This window comes from Geotrypetes seraphini, chromosome 5 (genome assembly GCF_902459505.1).
Source record: "Geotrypetes seraphini chromosome 5, aGeoSer1.1, whole genome shotgun sequence".
NCBI classification, from domain to species: domain Eukaryota; kingdom Metazoa; phylum Chordata; class Amphibia; order Gymnophiona; family Dermophiidae; genus Geotrypetes; species Geotrypetes seraphini.
In genome coordinates, this window is record NC_047088.1 from 14,331,141 (window position 1) to 14,349,381 (window position 18,241).

The 18,241-nt window shown below is 42.1% G+C and overlaps 1 protein-coding gene across 1 annotated transcript in view; it reads left to right on the forward strand.

Moving 5' to 3' along the window:
* LOC117360815 (ubiquitin carboxyl-terminal hydrolase 12-like) overlaps window positions 1-18,241 on the forward strand; it is a 71,125-nt gene that overhangs the window by 16,197 nt on the left and 36,687 nt on the right. The window contains exons 3-4 of the mRNA XM_033945252.1: window positions 3,705-3,918; window positions 14,619-14,845. Of these exons, the coding sequence (XP_033801143.1) occupies window positions 3,705-3,918; window positions 14,619-14,845 (441 nt within the window). The remainder of the gene's footprint in view (window positions 1-3,704; window positions 3,919-14,618; window positions 14,846-18,241) is intronic.

Genomic DNA, 18,241 nt, shown 5'->3' on the forward strand with positions numbered 1-18,241 from the left:
CGCCCCCTCCTTCAAACAAGGGGACTTAAGGCCGGGGAAAGGAAGGCCAGCTGACTCTTGCAGACAGCGCTGAGCCTGGAAATTCAATGCTGGGCTATTTCTGGTGACAGATAGCAGCAGCATAGCAAGGGTAGGAGGTGCCCGGGGTGGTAGTACCCCCACGCCCTCCTCTCTGTCCCCATTCTTCCTCCCTACCCCTGACACCACACTCGCACATTCTCGTCTACTACTACTATTTATATAGCACTGAAAGGGGTGTACGCAGCACTATATAAATGATGAATAGTAGTAGTACCTCCTTTAAATCTTTGCCAGCACGAGCAGCTTCTCTGGCATGCTACTCACACCAGTATTGGATTTCCCTCTGATGTTACTTTCTGCCCCCCGTGACCAGGAAGTGATTTTAGGAGGGGAGCCAGGCTGGCACGAGCAGCAGGCCGGAAAAGTTGTTTACGCGGATGAAGATTTAAAGAAGTACGGGGGAAGGGAGGGCATGGCATGGGAGGGCAGAGAGGTGCCAGCACCCCCACCAAGATGGCACCCGGGGTGGTCCTCTGCCCCCTTCCCCCCCCCCCCCCCCCCCACAATGCCACTGACTGGCTTTGAATATCCAGGGGGATATTAGACCTCTAAAAAGTAAGCCGGCTATGTAATATTCAGCACAAACTGGCTAACTTTTTAGCAGCCAAAGGTAGATGGTCTATTAACTGGCCAGCATCTAAATATTTGCTGCTAGCCAGCTAAGTTGTGAGATGTAGCCAGCTAGCCACTAACTGGGATATTCAGCAGGAAACAGCTCTCTTTGCTGAATATTAGCGGTTAGCCAGCCAAAAGATATTTAACTGACCAGGAACCAATTCTGGCTGGCTAAATAACGCTGAATATCGGGTGGCTTATTTTTAAGTACAGCAAAGTTGTTTCAGCCTTTCTATTAATCAGATAAAGGCCTAACTGCCACAAAATACATTACAGAGCTATAAAATAACCCGTGAAGCCTTTTTCGTTGTTGCCTTTCTGTGCTCCAGGTTTACTTAACTCAGCTGATTAATTAGCCTCCTTCAGAAGATTAATATTTTTCCAGCACTGAACATTTAGCGACGTAAAATGAATCATCTTTCCTACATGCGGTTTAGGAGATAAGAACAGGAAATGATATACAACAATTGTCAAATTTCTGAAGATTATGTCAATAAGCAAAACAGTGTGTTCCCTACTCTTTTATAAATAAGTGATAACATATTTTTAGAACATTTTTTCACCTGATTTGCACTCTCTTCTCTCCACCCTCAAATGCAGCCATTCCTGCAGCTGAAGGTCAGACAGGAGTGTTTAAAGTTTCCCAGTGGTTCTTTTAGCTTGTTCTCTCTGGGATTTTCTTAAAGCAGCAGGAAAGGGCATAGATGATTATGCAGAGGTTAAGCAAAGCATTTTTGGAAATGGTATCATTTTAGTATCCAAATTTAAAAAGATTTTCATGTCTGTGAAGCTAAAATCATAAGAAAACTCTAGCATTAACAGAAGACTAATTTTAGTATTAAGTTACTGCTTAGCCTGTATACGTCTCCATGACTAATGTGGGGTTTTGTGTTTTGTTTTTTTACTTTTATGCAAGTTTTGAAGCAAACATCTTCCAAATTTCTTCCACCTGAGACCATATGGTTAGGGCCTACACTATGTAATCATTGTCAGCAACTGGAGGTAGCAGAACATGGATATCTGAATGCTTCAGTCTCTAAGGAGACAGTTTGTAAAGAGATTTCCCTGGGTAAACAGATATTTTACTTGTGGAAAATTGCCCTTTTCAAAATAAAAGGGGCAGCCATGCATATGGGATTGGGACAGACCTCTAGAAGGACTTGGGGAGATTTTATTTTTAAATCTCTGTGTGTTACTTCTCTTTATTTTAAATTTAGATATCTCTATACAAACCCAATACTGCTCATTCTAAGCAGTTTACAAAGCGGTCTATTTCCCATCTTTTATTCTCATACTTGCTTCAGCAATGTGTGGAGAGGTACACTGTTGCAGCATCACCCACTGGATTCTGAAAGGCAAACTGCTTAAAATGCACTCGCAAGCCTGTTAGTACCAAGTACTGACTGGCCTGCAGGCACTGTGGCTTCTAAATATTTAACTTTAATGGGGAGAATGGGATAGTAGAAAGGAGAAAGATAAAACCCATCAAACAATGCAGACTGGTGCTAATTCTTATGCATTCAGTTATGTCCAGTAACATTAAGCAGGGCTGTGGTGTCAATTTTGGGTGAAGTTGGAGTTGATTTAAAAAAAAAAAAAAAGTACCGACTCTGATTCCACCTTCAAAATAAAATCTTCCTACATTATAATGTGGTAAATTTATCATTTTGTACTTTATGGATTTTTTTGTTTGTTTGTTTAGGTTCTTTTTTTCAAACTTCAACTATATCTTGTGGTCTAGCAGTCCTAATTTTGATAAAATATCTTGCGTTTCTGCAATTAAATTAAATTTTTCTTAAATTTATTATACATAATAGGAGTCTGGGTTAGGCAGTAGAAAAAGAGGAGTCCGAGTCAAAGGTTTGATATACTGACTCCATAGCCCTCTCTTCTACGAAACCGCGCTAGCAGTTTTTAGCGCAGAGAGCCGTGCTGAATGGCCCGCACTGCTCCCGACGTTCATTGAGTTCCTATGAGTGTCGGGAGCAGCGTGGGCCATTCAGCGTGGCTTCGTAGAAGAGGGGGTAAGAATACATAGCTTGTTAATGGAAATGTGGTTGCGGAGAAGAAAAAGTGCTCTCAAAACCCAGTGTGACTGTTGGAGAGCCCATGAATATCTAAGGCAGAAGAAGGCATCTTTGTGTCAGGTTCTTCATCCTTTCAAAGCAATGATATCAATGGAAATATGTTTAATTGCTTATTCCTCCCTCCTCATAGTTTTAACACTGTAGCTCTGAAGAGACCTGTGAAGTCCCAGTAGCTTCTATATGTCATCTTTGATGGTAGTCCTGTAAAAAGTGTCCCAACCTGCAAAGGAAACCAAAAAAAAACAAAATTCTGTGGAGTGACGATGTTCCTAAATGGACTTTATTTGAAAGTGTCAAAGTCCCAAAGGTACCCTTTCCATTGCAAATGCAAGCAGTGTCTCACTTCCGGCTCACCACACAATTGTTTCCCACGTACTCACCTTTATAGGACCCCCAGGGACCCCTGAAGAAGACTTTTTGTCGAAACATGGACCGTGTTGGGTCCTGTATCCATAGCGGACTAGGTCCTTTAAGGCTCTTATGTGGATGATTTATTTTTGTGTGGATGGAATTATTTTATGTGGATGATTTCAGTGTACCTTTGGAACTTTGACACTTTCAAATAAAGTCCATTTAGGAACATCATCACTCCACAGAGTTTTTTTTTGTTTTCTTTGGATTTTCTTCTTTGTGGATATTTTGGGGTCAATTCCTTTTGTTTTTTCCAACCTGCAAAGGACAAATTTGGCCATTAGTGCTCTACAGTAACTTTGTAAAAAAAAAAAAAAATCCAACAAAACTTGATAATTTAATTCCAGTCATTAGAGAAGGAACAAACTGGATTTTGTGGTCCATTTTAAGAAAAACAAGAGTAGGGTTATAGCAATCTTAGTCCTCTCTGACGGTACTGACATTAAACATTTAACCGTTACTTACATTAAACATTTAACCGTTCTGTTTGCCGTCTTTCTGTTCAACCAGTTTGGCAACACCTGCTACTGCAACTCAGTTCTTCAGGCGCTTTATTTTTGTCGTCCGTTTCGGGAAAAAGTTCTGGCATACAAGGTCCAGCCCCGGAAGAAGGAAAGTCTCTTGACGTGCCTTTCAGATCTCTTCAACAGCATTGCCACGCAAAAGAAGAAAGTGGGAGTCATCCCACCCAAGAAATTCATCTCTCGCCTGAGGAAGGAAAATGGTAAGACAGTGGTTAAAGCAAACGGGGAGGGGGGGGGTATCAGGGTCTCATCCTTTTGTGAGTGGCCCCCAGTATGAGTTACAACATGGGACCTGCCATATTCTAATCCAGCTCCTCTATAATGATGTAAAATTTTTTAGAGTCCTTAATTCGGAATAACAATAACAGTCACAATATCCAGATCCCGAATAAAGAGTGCAGTAAATGCTTTAAGTTATCCTAAAAAGCCTCAGCCCCACCACTAAATGTGTCTTAGTAGCGGGAAGAATTATGTGGTTCTCATCACCAGCTTTCCACTAGTATCTTTGGTACTTTATTTTACTATTATTTAGATTTGCTTTTTTCTTTAAAACTATAATATCACCATTTAATGTTTTAAGCCACTTATCTTTAAAGCTGACATGACTCGGGAGAGACGACCCAACATGCTTCACCCTCCCGTGCTTTATCAAGGGTCTCCCGTAGCCTTCCCTGCCATCCGACTCGGTGTAAATTAGAGTAAATTCTGAGAGTAATTTACACTGAATCGGATGGCAGGGAAGGCTACGGGAGACCCTTGATAAAGCACAGGAGGGCGAAACATGTCAGGTCGTCTCTCCCGAGTCATGTCAGCTTTAAAGGTAAGTGGCTTAAAACATTAAATGGTGGTGATATAGTTTTAAAGAAAAAAGCAAATCTAAATAATAGTAAAATAAAGTACCAAAGATACTAGTGGAAAGCCGGTGATGAGAACCTTGTAATTCTTCCCGCTACCAAGATACATTTAGCTGTGGACCTTTGTGGAGTGGTGGGGCTAAGGCTTTTTAGGATAACTTAAAGCATATTCTAATCCAGGACTGGGTGCCAGTATATGTGGTTCATTTCTCACTTGCCTTATGATGAACACTTTCATTCTTCACTAACAATTATATTGACAGGTTTCTATTATATCTTTCCATGTTCCATTTATTCTGGCTGTGCTAGTGGGCATCCATCCTGCCAGGCAACTTGGGGGGGGAGGTTAGGGGGGCAGTAAGAGGGAGTGGGCATCCCTCTTGCCTGGATATTTTCTGGGCGGGGGTCTGGGGTTTGAGGATTCCCCTGCTGCAGCTGATCGCGACAGGGATATCCCCCCCCCCCCCAATCAGCTGGACTGGCAGGACTCCCCGAATCTGCTGCCTCCGGCTCAGCTGATCGGGGATTCCCTTGCCGCGATCGGTTCAGCCACCCACATCTAGTTTTATCTTTTGAAATGTAGGCCGGCGTTTTGCTGGCCTACATTTCAGGCACCTGTCGTGGCCCTGAGGCAGGCCACCTACACTGTAGGAGCTTGTCACGGCCACTTAAGCACGACCAAGGTCATTTCCAGGCAAAACAGTGCCATGCCCAGCCTTGGATGAGCTTAAGTGGCCCTAGGCATCTGCACCCATGACAAGCTCCTACAATGTAAGCAGCCTACCTCAGGGTTCTTGGTGGCTGTTTCTTTAAACATGCGTCTCGATTGGCTGCCAGACGGTGGTAGGATACCTTCCTGCCTACAGTCGGGACACCTGCTTATTGAATTAGCCTCAAAATGTCTTTTTAGCAGTGTATCATTGCTGAGTGTGAAAACATAAAAGTTATAGCTATAATAACCAAGAAATTTGCTCCATTGAGCAAATATAATAGCAAATTTTAAGAAAAACGGAGCTTTGTGTAATCAGTGGCTTTGATTGACCCTAGGATGGGCTTAATTTTTTTTTTTTTTTTTTTTTTTAAATGTTCTGATCAAGCACAATCAAATTCATGGGAAGAACATCAATTCACACAGTCCACTTCATGAATGGTATAGCTTCAGTTTAGAGTACTTGGTCACATAGCTTTGCTCATATATTTTGAGTACCAGAGCCACAGTAAAGTTAAAAATCAGCTGGAAAATAGTGTGCTCCCATTTTCACATTGCAACTTCTGCCCCTCTATTATGACATGTTTGTAAGTTATAGCCTTGTGTTTCTGGGTGAAATTTGCGCACGAGTCGAGTCTCTCATTTGAAAGGAAGCTCTGGAATGAGAGGGCATTGGATGAAGTTAAAGAGGTTATAGGCTCCAGAGTTGCAGAAAGGGTGGTAGATGCTTGGAACAGTCTCCCAGAAGAGGTGGTGGAGATAGACTGTGTCTGAATTCAAAAAGGCATGGGATAGGCACGTGGGATCTCTTAGGGAGAGGAAGAGATAATGGTTACTGCGGATGGGCAGACTAGATAATATACAACCTAAAACTAGTTACCCCAGCAGCATATAATATAATCAGGAAAATAGTATATAATACTGCTCATACTGGACAATACATATCAGTATTAGAGGCCCAACATACTTGAAGGGCTCTGGCCTCAGAATCGGAGCCTACGCACAGCAGTGAATCACAAACTGAGAAGATCCGCGTAGTTAATACAGCTCCTGTGATCGAGTGAATTGATTGAGCCTGTGATTTTGAGTGTCCTGGTGGCCCTGACGCAGCGGATGATAAAAATTCCCGCGAAACGTGGCTGCGTCGGCAAATTAGACACTGGTGACTGAACATGGTATAAAGACAAGTCAAGTTCTGAGATAAGTCTTTTTGGTCTCACATTTTTTCAAATCCTGGCTACTACATATGTTTAATATCCCTTTAAAGTTGAAAGGGTTTTAGCTTCATTAAATTGCTTTATAAAAAAGTTTTTCAAAAAAGATTAAACTACTGGCCAATGATTGGAGCAGGAGCTGTATTAACTACGCGGATCTTCTCAGTTTGTGATTCACTGCTGTGCGTAGGCTCCGATTCTGAGGCCAGAGCCCTTCAAGTATGTTGGGCCTCTAATACTGATATGTATTGTCCAGTATGAGCAGTATTATATACTATTTTCCAGACTAGATAATAATAATAATAACAATTTATATATCGCAGGACTGTGTGTTCTGTGCGGTTTACAATGATTAGAAATGTTACAGAGAATGAATAAACAAAGCACAGATTTAGTGATTGATAGTTCTTGTGATCGTTTGTTGAGGACTAAGATAGAATAGGTTGGTTTCCTAAGTATTTTAGGAACAGATGTGTTTTTAGGCGTTTCCTGAATTCTCCATAGGTAGTAGGCACGAGTAATTGTTTAAGGTCTTTACCCCATAATGCTGCTTGATGTGCGAGAAGATGTTGGTGATGACTTTTTTAAATTTGCAACCTCTAACCGGTGGAGAAACAAACTTCGGGTGTGAGCTTCGCATGTGTCTGTTGGTTGTGAAGGAGAAGAGGTCTGTTATGTATTTAGGGGCTAAGCCGTAGAGAACCTTGAAGCAGAAACAACCAAACTTTAATTTCACACGTGCCTCCATCGGCAGCCAGTGTAAAATTCGATAGGAAGTCACGTGATCAAATTTTTTCAGTCCACAAAGTAGTCTAACCGCTGCATTCTGAACTAGTTGCAATCGCCACATATACTTCTGGGGGAGTGCCAAGTAGGCGATGTTACAGTAATCGAGTTGGCTCAGTATAAGGGATTATTTTTAATATTTGGTTTTCCATTGTCAAACTATCTAAGCACACTCCCAGGACAGTCATCTCCTTTTTTACCAGCAGCTTTTCCCCCATACCAACCACATTTTCAACTCAAAATTGTCTCTTTGACCTTTCACCACCATTGCCTCCGTTTTGTTAACATTTTATTTCAAATCATGTTCACTCATCCACACTTCTGATCATTTCCACATACTTTTGCAAGCAAAGATCTATATTAGGGATGTCTTTTATCAGAAAAAAGAACAGAATATCATCGGCATATATTCTCTATTGCACACCCATCTCTTTAAACTGCTTTCCCAATAAGGCCATATAGATGTTAAACAGCATTGCTGATAATAATAATAACAGTTTATATATCGCAGGACCGTGAAGTTCTATGTGGTTTACAATGATTAAAAATGCTACAAAGTTAAAAGCTAGTGACTAACAGCTCTAGAGATCAGTTATTGTGGAATAAGATTGTATTTCAGGAACAGATAAGGCAGACCCTTGTGGATCTCCTTTTTTAACTTCCACTATTCTTGAAACCACACCCTTACTTCTCACCCTTAAAGCTCTTTCAATTAGATAAGATGTGAACTATTTTAATACATCTCCTGCTAAACCTAGTTGTTTCAATTTCCAAATTTACAGTGTCAAATGCCCCAGAGACATCTTAGCATACCATGAGATATTTATTACTTTTATCTTTCCCTTCCCTCAAAGTCTCCAATACTGAGATCATTAACAATTCGACACTGTGCGCATGTCGGAATCCAAATTGGAACTCATCAGGGCAATTTTTTTGTAGTATATAATCATTTAACTGATTCAATACTACTTTCTCAATTACTTTTCCTAAAAATGGAACTACAGAGATAGGACAAAAGTTTTTTAAATCCTCAACATCCAAACCTTTTTTCTTTAACACCGGAGTTACGGTTGATTCCTTCCATGCCTTAGATAGAGATTTGTTAACAAAAGCAGTAACAAAAGCTCTTGATGTAACAGATATCTGATGGAAAATACTTTAATTACAAGGATCCAAAATGATTGTCTCATACATATATGACATAAACAAAATCTAAACTTTAAAGTAAACAATCTAAATAAAACACTCCTTTTTTATGCAAAAAGTAATGGCCATTCTTAATTATGAAATACAATCCTCTTGTGCAAATTAAAACAGATCTATGACTACCATTATTCTACTCCTACATCTACTCTCTTGTTATCTGCGAGAAAAATCAACAGTACTGGGCTATATATAGGGATGTTCATTTTTATCTGATCCTCATGGACCCCCCTGAAACCCATCCATGAACCCCAGGTTAAGAACCCCTGCTGTAGAAGGATCTCTTTCCTAGGGAGTCGACGTGCTTCTTCAGTAAGTAACTAACTTCATTTCAATTCTTAAGTTAATAATTATCAGAGTCCATGCCAGCATGCAGAGATTCTTGTTCATTTTCTCAGGTTTTCCTGAGGCTGAAGAATGAGTGAAACACAAATTCAGGTCATTCTGGAGATGCGTAGGCTTAGTATGCTAAAGCAGCAAAACTTGCCAACCAAATCTCCAATCTACTACTTCTGACCCCAGACTACAAAACATTCAGAAAAGAAGTAAAGACGCTACTTTTCAAGAAATTCCTGCAAACGACTTAATACCTACAATACCTCCTACAATACCTTCCCGATTCCCCAAAGCAACCTCATCTACTCTTTATCTCCTCTAGAAATTACCAGATATCTTCTTCTTGTAATACGTTTTTTTGTAATTCTTTTGTAATCCACCTTGAACCGCAAGGCAATGGCGGAATAGAAATCTCTAATGTAATGTAATACATTACGTATAGAGTCATTTTACTAACCTGCAGCAACAAATGGCTTTACCATACCCTTTTACAGGTCATTCCCATTTTTACTGCAGTTGTAAACCCAGATTGTTTTTATTTTTTTTACTTTTTATATTAATGATGTGCGCTAATATTGCCAGTAGTGCGCAGCCATTAAAAAAAAGAATTACTGTGGGAGCACTTAGGCCCAGATTTTTCTACTCACCAGCAGGTGCCCATACTTCCATTAAAAATGCCATCCAAATGGCATTTTTAAGTGAGATTTGAGGCGCATACCGGCATCTAGAAAATTCTCATAGGAATCGTGCCTATGTAGGCACGTTAGGCTGCTGAATGCCAAAGTAGGCATGGCCAACGCTGGGAGTAGCATTCAACAGCCTATATAGGCACAGTGGAAGATAGGCACCGGAAATGTAGGTCCAGAAAACCCTGGCCTAAATGTCCAGTGTTTGGCGCAATACCGAAACCGGCGCCGATGCGTGATCAACACGTGATCAGCGGCTGTCGATGTCGGTGCTGGTTCGACACTCCGGGCCTTACTGCCAATGGCAATGCAGGTGTTCTAACTGCTTAGTAGCAAAGGAGTGTGTGTTCACTGTCTGCCCCTGATACACCCCCTAAAAAAATTCAGATTCACGCTTTGGGATGTGTGCAAAGTAACCAACATGTGACATTATAGAGCAGAGGGGCCCACACTTTTGGGCTTGCGAGCTACTTTTAAAATGACCAAGTCATAATGATCTACCAACAATAAAATTTTAAAAAACACAAAGTACGCTGAGAAAATGTTAATTATCATTTGTATTTGGGGGGTTTATCAGAGGTCAAGGTAGATGACTTTAAAATATGCAACGTCACCTCAGTAACAACTATACAAAAATAGACAAATATACCCCCTCCCCTTTTACTAAACCACGATAGCGTTTTTTAGCGCAGAGAGCTGCTCCCAACGCTCATAGGCTCCCTGTGCTAAAAACCACTATCACGGTTTAATAAAAGGGGGCCATAGTGCAAAATATAAACAGCAGATATAAATTCTCAAAACGGACTCATTTTGATCACTAAATTGAAAATAAAATCATTTTTCCTACCTTTTTGTCTGGTGATTTCATGAGTCTCTGGTTGCACTTCCTTCTTCTGTAAATCCAATATTTCTTTCTTTCTGCCTTTCTGCCCCTCCCCCCCAAGCCATCGTGCTGATTTCTCCACTTCCCCCAATTCTTTCCCTAACCCCCCCCCCCCCCCCCCCCCTCCAAGCCACCAAGCTGATTTCTTCCTGCCTCCCCGAGCCAGGCCTGGCACATACAAGCACTGGGCCCACAAGCCTTCACCTCCGACATCAATTGTAACATCGGAGAGGAAGTTCCAGGCCAGCCAGGCAGCGATTGGCTGGCCCAGGACTTCCTCTCCGACGTCAGAATTGACATCGGAGGTAAAGTCTTGTGGGCCCGGCGCTTGCATGCACCTGGCCTGGCTCAGGGAGGCAGGAAGAAAAAGATCACAAAGGCAACTCTATCGACTCGCGTTGCCTTTGCAATCTACTGGTCAATCGCGATTGACCATTTGGGCACCCCTGCTATAGAGTATACAGCAGGAAGAATGTGCTGTTTCATAAAAGTCTTTCTACAATGAATCTTCTGTGAAAACAAAATGCTTTGGTTTCCATATGTTGCTTGCCATGTGACTTTTAGTCATATTTGTAAAACCTCTAGAAAATCCTTTCTTGAATACTTACTTGTAGGGGAATTCTACAGAAAAATTTTGACATTTCTGTGCATAATATTTTAAAACCTGCAACATCAGTCCATTTGATAGGTTATGCTTCCCAACCTGCTGATGGAAGCACAGAATCGGAACTGTTTCAGTGTCTACCAATATAGAGCGTAGTGCAGCCTGGAACGCCTCAGAAGTTCTTTGCTTCCAGCAAATGGTGCAGGCTGGACCGATGCAGCAGATTTTCTCCTGAGTAGGTCTGTCTATGGCCTATATCCGTTAAGGTTGAACCTTGGTCTGGGTTTCTCTCCCAGGGATCACTGCATGTCACTCCTCTGTTCAAGTTTGGAGATGCCCATCCCTCTCTAACCCCAAGCTGTTACAGTTGGATTTAGTTTGTGAGGCCAGCCAGCATTAAGGGCCCCCCCTTCCCCTGATTGTAGTTCCTGGGGTTCACCTCCTGCTAACAAAAAAGTAAAATAAAAAAGAGCAGGGACTTTTTATTCCTCTGCAGTTGCTTACCTATTAAATCTGTTTGTATTATTTCTTTCCATAAAATGTTATAAATTAAAATGGTCTGGTACCGCATGGCACGTGCCACATTAAAAAAAAAGCTGCTTAAAAAGCTACTTTAAAAGAAAGAGAAGCAAGAAAGCTAAGGTTAAGATTCAGCAGGGAATTTTCCTTCTTTAATTGCCTTAGTTAAGTAAACAGGCAGGCAGAGCAGCAGGACCCCCATGCTTCCGGCTATACCTTAGCAACCAAGACAGAACCAAGAGTGCAAAAGTGGCACAGGAAGTTGTCTGGATTTTCTCCTTTGCAGAATGCCATCTAGAGGCAATCTCAGCAGCTCGCTTTGTGAGAACAAACCATGTGCAAGCTGATTTTCTCAGCAGACACTCCCTGGATCTGAGAGAAAGGGAGTAGAGAATGACACAGGAACAAATTTTTTCCCCCATCCTCGTGAGTTTTGTCGCTGTCCCTGCCCCATTCCTGTAAGCTCTGCCTTAATCGCACAAGCCCTGCACACTTATAATTTTTAAGAGTTTGAGGCTTGTATAGATGAGAACAGAGCTTGCAGGAATGGGACAGGTACAGGAAAAGAACTCGCCGGGATGGGATGGGAAAATGAGTTCCTTCGGGGGACGGGGAAAAATTTATCCGCGTGTCATTCTCTAGAAGGGAATTGAGCTCCTCAGCCTGTCATATCCTAGGGGACTGCAGGAGGTTCCCCCCCCCCTCGCCTATATTTCAAATTAATGGCCTTCAGTCAGAATGCAGTGTCCATACTTCCTCAGCCACAGGAAGGAATGAGTAGGGTTACCATATTTAAAATGGTAAAATCTCAGACACATGACCCTGCCCCATTCTGCCTCAAGCCCTGCTCTTTTCTACCTCAAACCCTGGTTGGCCCCACCCCCACACAGCCTCATCTCTTCTTTTATGCCTTGTCTTGAGGGCCTCCAAGCATGTGCAGATGCATGTGATGTCATCCATGCATGCTCAGAGGCCCTCCAGATGTGGCGGGGTTTTCCAAAACCCGGACGGGCACCCAGACATAGTCTTTGAAAGAGGACATGTCTACGGTGTCGGGTCAAAAGCGCGCCGGGACAAAGGTGCGAGCAGACAACTGAGCACAGCATGGAGGCGCGCGCCGAAGAAAAAGACTGTTTTTAGGAGCTACGACAGGGGGTGTGGGGGGAGAACCCCCCCCACTTTACTTAATACAGATCGCGCCGCGTTTTGGGGGGTTGTAACCCCCCACATTTTACTGAAAACTTAACTTTTTCCCTGTTTTTAGGGAAAAAGTTACGTTTTCACTAAAATGTGGGGGGTTACAACCCCCCAAGCCTCCCACAATGCCGCCGCGATATGTATTAAGTAAAGTGGGGGGGGATCCCCAACAAAACCCCCCATCGCAGCTCCTAAAAACAGTCTTTTTCTTCGGCACGCGCCTCCGTCTTGTGCTCAGTTGTCGGCGCGCGCCTTTGTCTTCTGCGTTACTGTCTATGAACCCATGTCTACCACCTAGAGTCCGGAGTTTGATGCTCAGTGATTTTGTAGTTCCTCAGCTACTCCAATCCACTGGTGAGGGGGATGTTGGTCTTTTGTATTCTGTAAAAAGCTGGACCTGTCTTGTATTGTTTCTGCCTTTACATTGGATATACCGGAAGGAGGACATTTGTAACCAGTTCATCAGTGTTTGATACTGGATCACTGTGTATTTTTGATATTCTAATGTATGTTGTTGTATGGCATGTTTGGTCAATAAAATTGAACATAGAAGAGGACATGTCCGGGTTTTCCCTAGGAATGAGGATCGATGCCCTCCTTCAGCCACAGCCATAGGTGGAACCCCCCTCTGTGCCTTTTCTCATGATTAATTGCATCCCTAGTAAACCTGGTAACTCCAATTTGGCCCTAAAATTCATGGTATACAGATCTAGTTCATTTGTTGGGCTGGACCCTCTGGTTCTGCTCCCAAGGGGGCCCAGGCTCCAATAGCAGGGGTTGGTACTAATGGAAGAAACAAATCCCTTTTGGCTTATGGCTTGGCCATTGAAACGTGGCATCTGAAATGGGCTATATTCCCTCTGTCATTGAGATCGTGCTTTGTGCACGTTGGTCTTTCACTTCCTTGGTTATTTCCAGATCCTGGTGTACCTTTGAAGCCTAGGACATAGAGTGTTGTGCACTGCAGTATGCGTATTGCGTACCCATTCTCAATTCTGGTCATTTTTCAGAGCCTTGCCCTAAGTTACCTGATAATTCATGTGGTGGACCTCTTATTCTTCAAAGATAAGAACAGTGGGCTCTCCCAAGCAGCATAGTTAGATGTGAGTCAATTCTTGTGATCAGTCCAACAGATCTGGCTCCTGTTGCAGGGCATTATCTCTCATTGGGATCTTAATTTGGTCCTGTAGTTATTAGCCAAGTTTCTCCTTGAGTCTTTTGAAGCAGGTCTCAGTGAAGGATTTATCCTTGAGAATGGTCTTTTGGTGACCATCTGTTCAGCCAGGAGAATATCAGAGCTGAAGGCCCCATCAGGGATCTATTATCCTTTTTAGTTAACTTGGGGCTAGATGCACTAAAGTCCCCAATCGTCACTAAACCAGTTTGACGGTTTAGCGATCGATTGTATTTGCCGACCCAATGCTCTAAACGGCTTATCGCGTGGTGTTTCCGTGCGGTTGTACATGCTCCAATTCTGACATGCAAACGAGGTCATTAAAACCAGGCATTCGATCGATGCTCTAACCTTGCATGCCAGAATTGGGTCGGTAGGACCGACCTGGAAAACCTGACAGGTCTAGGCCTCTTGGTATCTGTATTACCGACAGGTCTGCCTCTTTTTTTTTCCTATGGGCCTTAGGTTAAGCCAAACCTCCTGAACAGTTTATTCCATATGCAAGAAAGAGAAGAACATTATTTCCACTTGGTGAGCCTAATAACTTGCAAGAATGTTCTGGCTTCTGTTCAAGTTATTTCTCCATTATCAGAATTCGGTGGTGTTAGCATTAGCTCGTGTGGCGTTTGCATGTTCAGCTGCTCTCTTGTATTGATGATGTGTTGTCATATTTCATGCAGATCTTGCTTTGCTGATGATTGTGTTTCTCCCCTTCTGAAACCTTTCCGTCTCCAGAGTTGTTTGATAATTATATGCAACAGGATGCCCACGAGTTCCTGAACTACCTGCTGAACACGGTGGCCGACCTGTTGCAGGAAGAAAGAAAGCAAGAGAAGCAGAATGGCAAGCTGCAAAATGGGAGTTTGGAGAGTGAAGAGGTCAAGAGGCCAGACCAGACCTGGGTCCATGAAATCTTCCAGGGAACACTAACCAATGAAACCAGATGTCTTAACTGTGAAGCTGTATGTCAAAGGAAAACTCTTTGTTTCATTTCAATAACAGAATCCTAATGATCTGTTGTGAGATTTTATGATAGTGCTGTTAGTAGTGTGGCTGATGAAGGGTATATTGTGACTTCCTATTTATGGTATGATAGTTGGGTAAATACAACATCGGTGTGTTATCGCACCTCTTTAAAAAGAATTTACTTAAAAATAGTTCCTATTATGGTAGTATTAAGACACCCCAAGTCATGCTTTTTTGATATCGCAACATTTCTGTAGAGAGAGAGATTGAAAAACCACAAACCCCAGGGGAGCATAGGACAACTCCTATTAAGAAATGTTAAAACTAAATCAAAATCTTTAAAACTAATAAAAATAAGCATGAGCTCTGCAGAAGGATGAAGCACTATTTTCATCTTTGATCATACTAAGCCATTTACCATTCCTGTTTCTTCGAAACCATCTCATCATCCTTCCTGACACTCTGTTCCTGCTCTGTTCTACTTTTCTTAACACCTCCCCCCCATTTTTTTTTTTTTTTTTTCAAAACCGCAAAAGCAGATTTGAGTGCAGGCCGGCATGCTGAACGCTCTGCGCTGCTCCTGACGCTCATAGGAATTCTGTTTGAAGCAGCACAGAGTATTCAGCGTGCCAGCTGGTGCTAAAAATGCTTTCGCGGTTTTGTAAAAGGGGGGAGTTGGTGTTGTATGACTGACTTAGATTTGATCTAATCTCTTCAACTGCACTAGAGAAGGTGCTTAGAAAAGAAAAGTAATACCCAACCTGTCTTGATTGCCTTAATCTTCACTTTTTTTTTTCCACTGACTTTGGGATGTTGGCTTCTAGGATTTGCTTATATTTAGTTGCAATCATTCTTTTTATCTGCACATATTTCCTGCCACACAACCCCAAAATATAATAGATCCATCCACATGTTTAACAGTTGGATAGGTGTTTTTCTCTTAAAATGTTTTTCACTCTTTTTCTTCAAATGTATCTTATGTGGTTCTGGCTGAACAGTTCAAGCTTTGTCCCAGAATGTTTTGGGCTTATCAAGGATTGAATTGGCAGGCTTGACCATAAAGAGGCAGCCTCAAAAGGAAAGGAGATAGTAAATAGAGAATAACATGATGACAGAATTCATCACCGTTCCTGTTCCAGTGGATAACCATGGGAAAAATCCAGTGTCATTCTTTAGTGTCTCTGTCATACTCAGTCCTTCTATATCAGCATTCTTCAATGCAAGGCTTAAGGGTCAGTGGCTGTGCCCACTCATACTATGATTCTTCCCTCTCTCCTTAAGGAATGACATGGAGATGGGTTCCCGCAGTTTGTCCTCGTCCCAGTGGATAACCACAGGAAACCATCCCGTGTCATTCTATAGTGTCTATCTCAACCTCAGTCCTTCTACTCCAGCATTCTTCAACGGAAGGTTTGTGGGTCAGTGGCTGAGCCCATTCATACTCTGTGTCTTATTTGAGCCAAGTATAGGATAATGAAGCCATTGTGACATCACTGATGTGATTGGCTCTTAGGCATTGGTGGAATGAGATATTATGGCATCATCATATCTGCTCTGGATACCAGAGATTGTCATTCTTTCGTGTCTATCTCAACTTAAGTCCTTCTACACCAGCATTTCTTCAACGCAAGGCTTGAGGGTCAGTGGCTGGAAACCATCCCGTGTCATTCTTTAGTGTCTATCTCAACCTCAGTCCTTCTACACCAGCATTTTTCAATGCAAGTCTTGAGGGTCAGTGGCTGGGCCCATTCATACTCTGTGTCTTATTTGAGCCAAGTATAGGATAATGAAGCCATTGTGAAATCACTGATGTGATTGGCTCTTAGGCATTGGTGGAATGAGGCATTATGACATCATCATATCGGCTCTGGATACCAGAGACTGTCATTCTTTCGTGTCTATCTCAACTTCAGTCCTTCTACACCAGCATTCTTCAATGCAAGGCTTGAGGGTCCGTGGTTGTGCCCATCCATACTCTGATTCTTCCCTTTCTCCTTAAAGAATGACATGGAGATGGTTTCCTGCAGTTATCCGCAGGGACAGGAACGGTGATGAATTTTGTCACCGTATCATTCTCTAATTTTTATATATAATTCCTTTTTAAACTATACTATTGTCCTATCAATGGCCTGCAAATTAAATTTCTCATATATTGTGGGGTTGATCCATATAATATTTTAAACATCAAATAGCACAACTTAAACATGACTCTAGCTTTCATTGGCAGCCAACATAAAGTTTTATATGAAGGTGCAATTCTGTCTGATTTTCTTAATTTATAAATTAATCAGCCAGCTGAATTTTGTATTTTCTGCAACCATTTAAGCAGACACTTGGGAATTCCCAGGTAAACTGTTGCAGTAATCTAATTTACTTAATTTAAGCAGACACTTGGGAATTCCCAGGTAAACTGTTGCAGTAATCTAATTTACTTAATATGAATTCTTGCACCACCAATCTAAATTGATCTTGATGTAAATATTTCCCGATACTTCTAAGTCCAAAAAGCACTTCTAGCAAGATAATGAATCTCAATTTCCATAGTCAGTTTGCTGTCTAGAGTAATTCCCAGCAGTTTTAAAGATGATTCTAACATATAATGAATGCCATCTTCTGTTATATCCCTTCCGGATTCCATATGCTAGGTGTTCAATCCCAACCCGCAGTCCAAGTGTTGCAGAAATCTATATCTTTTTCTGAACACATGCTGCACCCCCTTAGGCTGCGAGATAACAACAAACCCTAGTTTCAGTTTCTGCAAGCAGTCCGAGCAGAATTCTGTGGGGGTGGAAAGTGTAGTCAGTCTCTTGCCGGCTGGCAGTCCAAAGATCTTCCATTACAATGCATTTGGAGCTGTTTCTGAGGCAGAAAGTCCTTTCCATTCAGCTGCTTTAAAACTGCTGACTGGCAAAGGCACTACAGAGACTGTGAGTGCCTACATTATTTCCTATGGGAACTTCGAGGGTGGCTTGTGGATCGATTTAAACTTTGTTTTTCACAGTTTCTGTGGGTAGGGTTCAGGTCACCCTCCTCCCCAGACTCCAAATCGCTATTTTTTTATTTTCAGATTTTGTTTATTTTTGCCGTTTTTGACACACATTTGTGACGGCAGCCATCTTGAATTTTAAAATCAATCTTTTTTTCTAACTTTAATTTCTGACTCAAAAACACCTCGATTTGACTCAGGATGGACTCCCCAAACCCTAATCTATTATATGTGGACATTGATTGCGCCAGATGGGTGCCGGATCAACGATTTTGAACTACGTGTTGTAGTGCACCGGGGGAGGGGGTGGGAGCTTTGGACCACCTTCTCCGAAAGGGAGCCAGCTTGGATCCGTGCCTTCCAAAGAAAATCTTGCCAAGGGGCCATTCTGGAGTCTGGCGCAGTA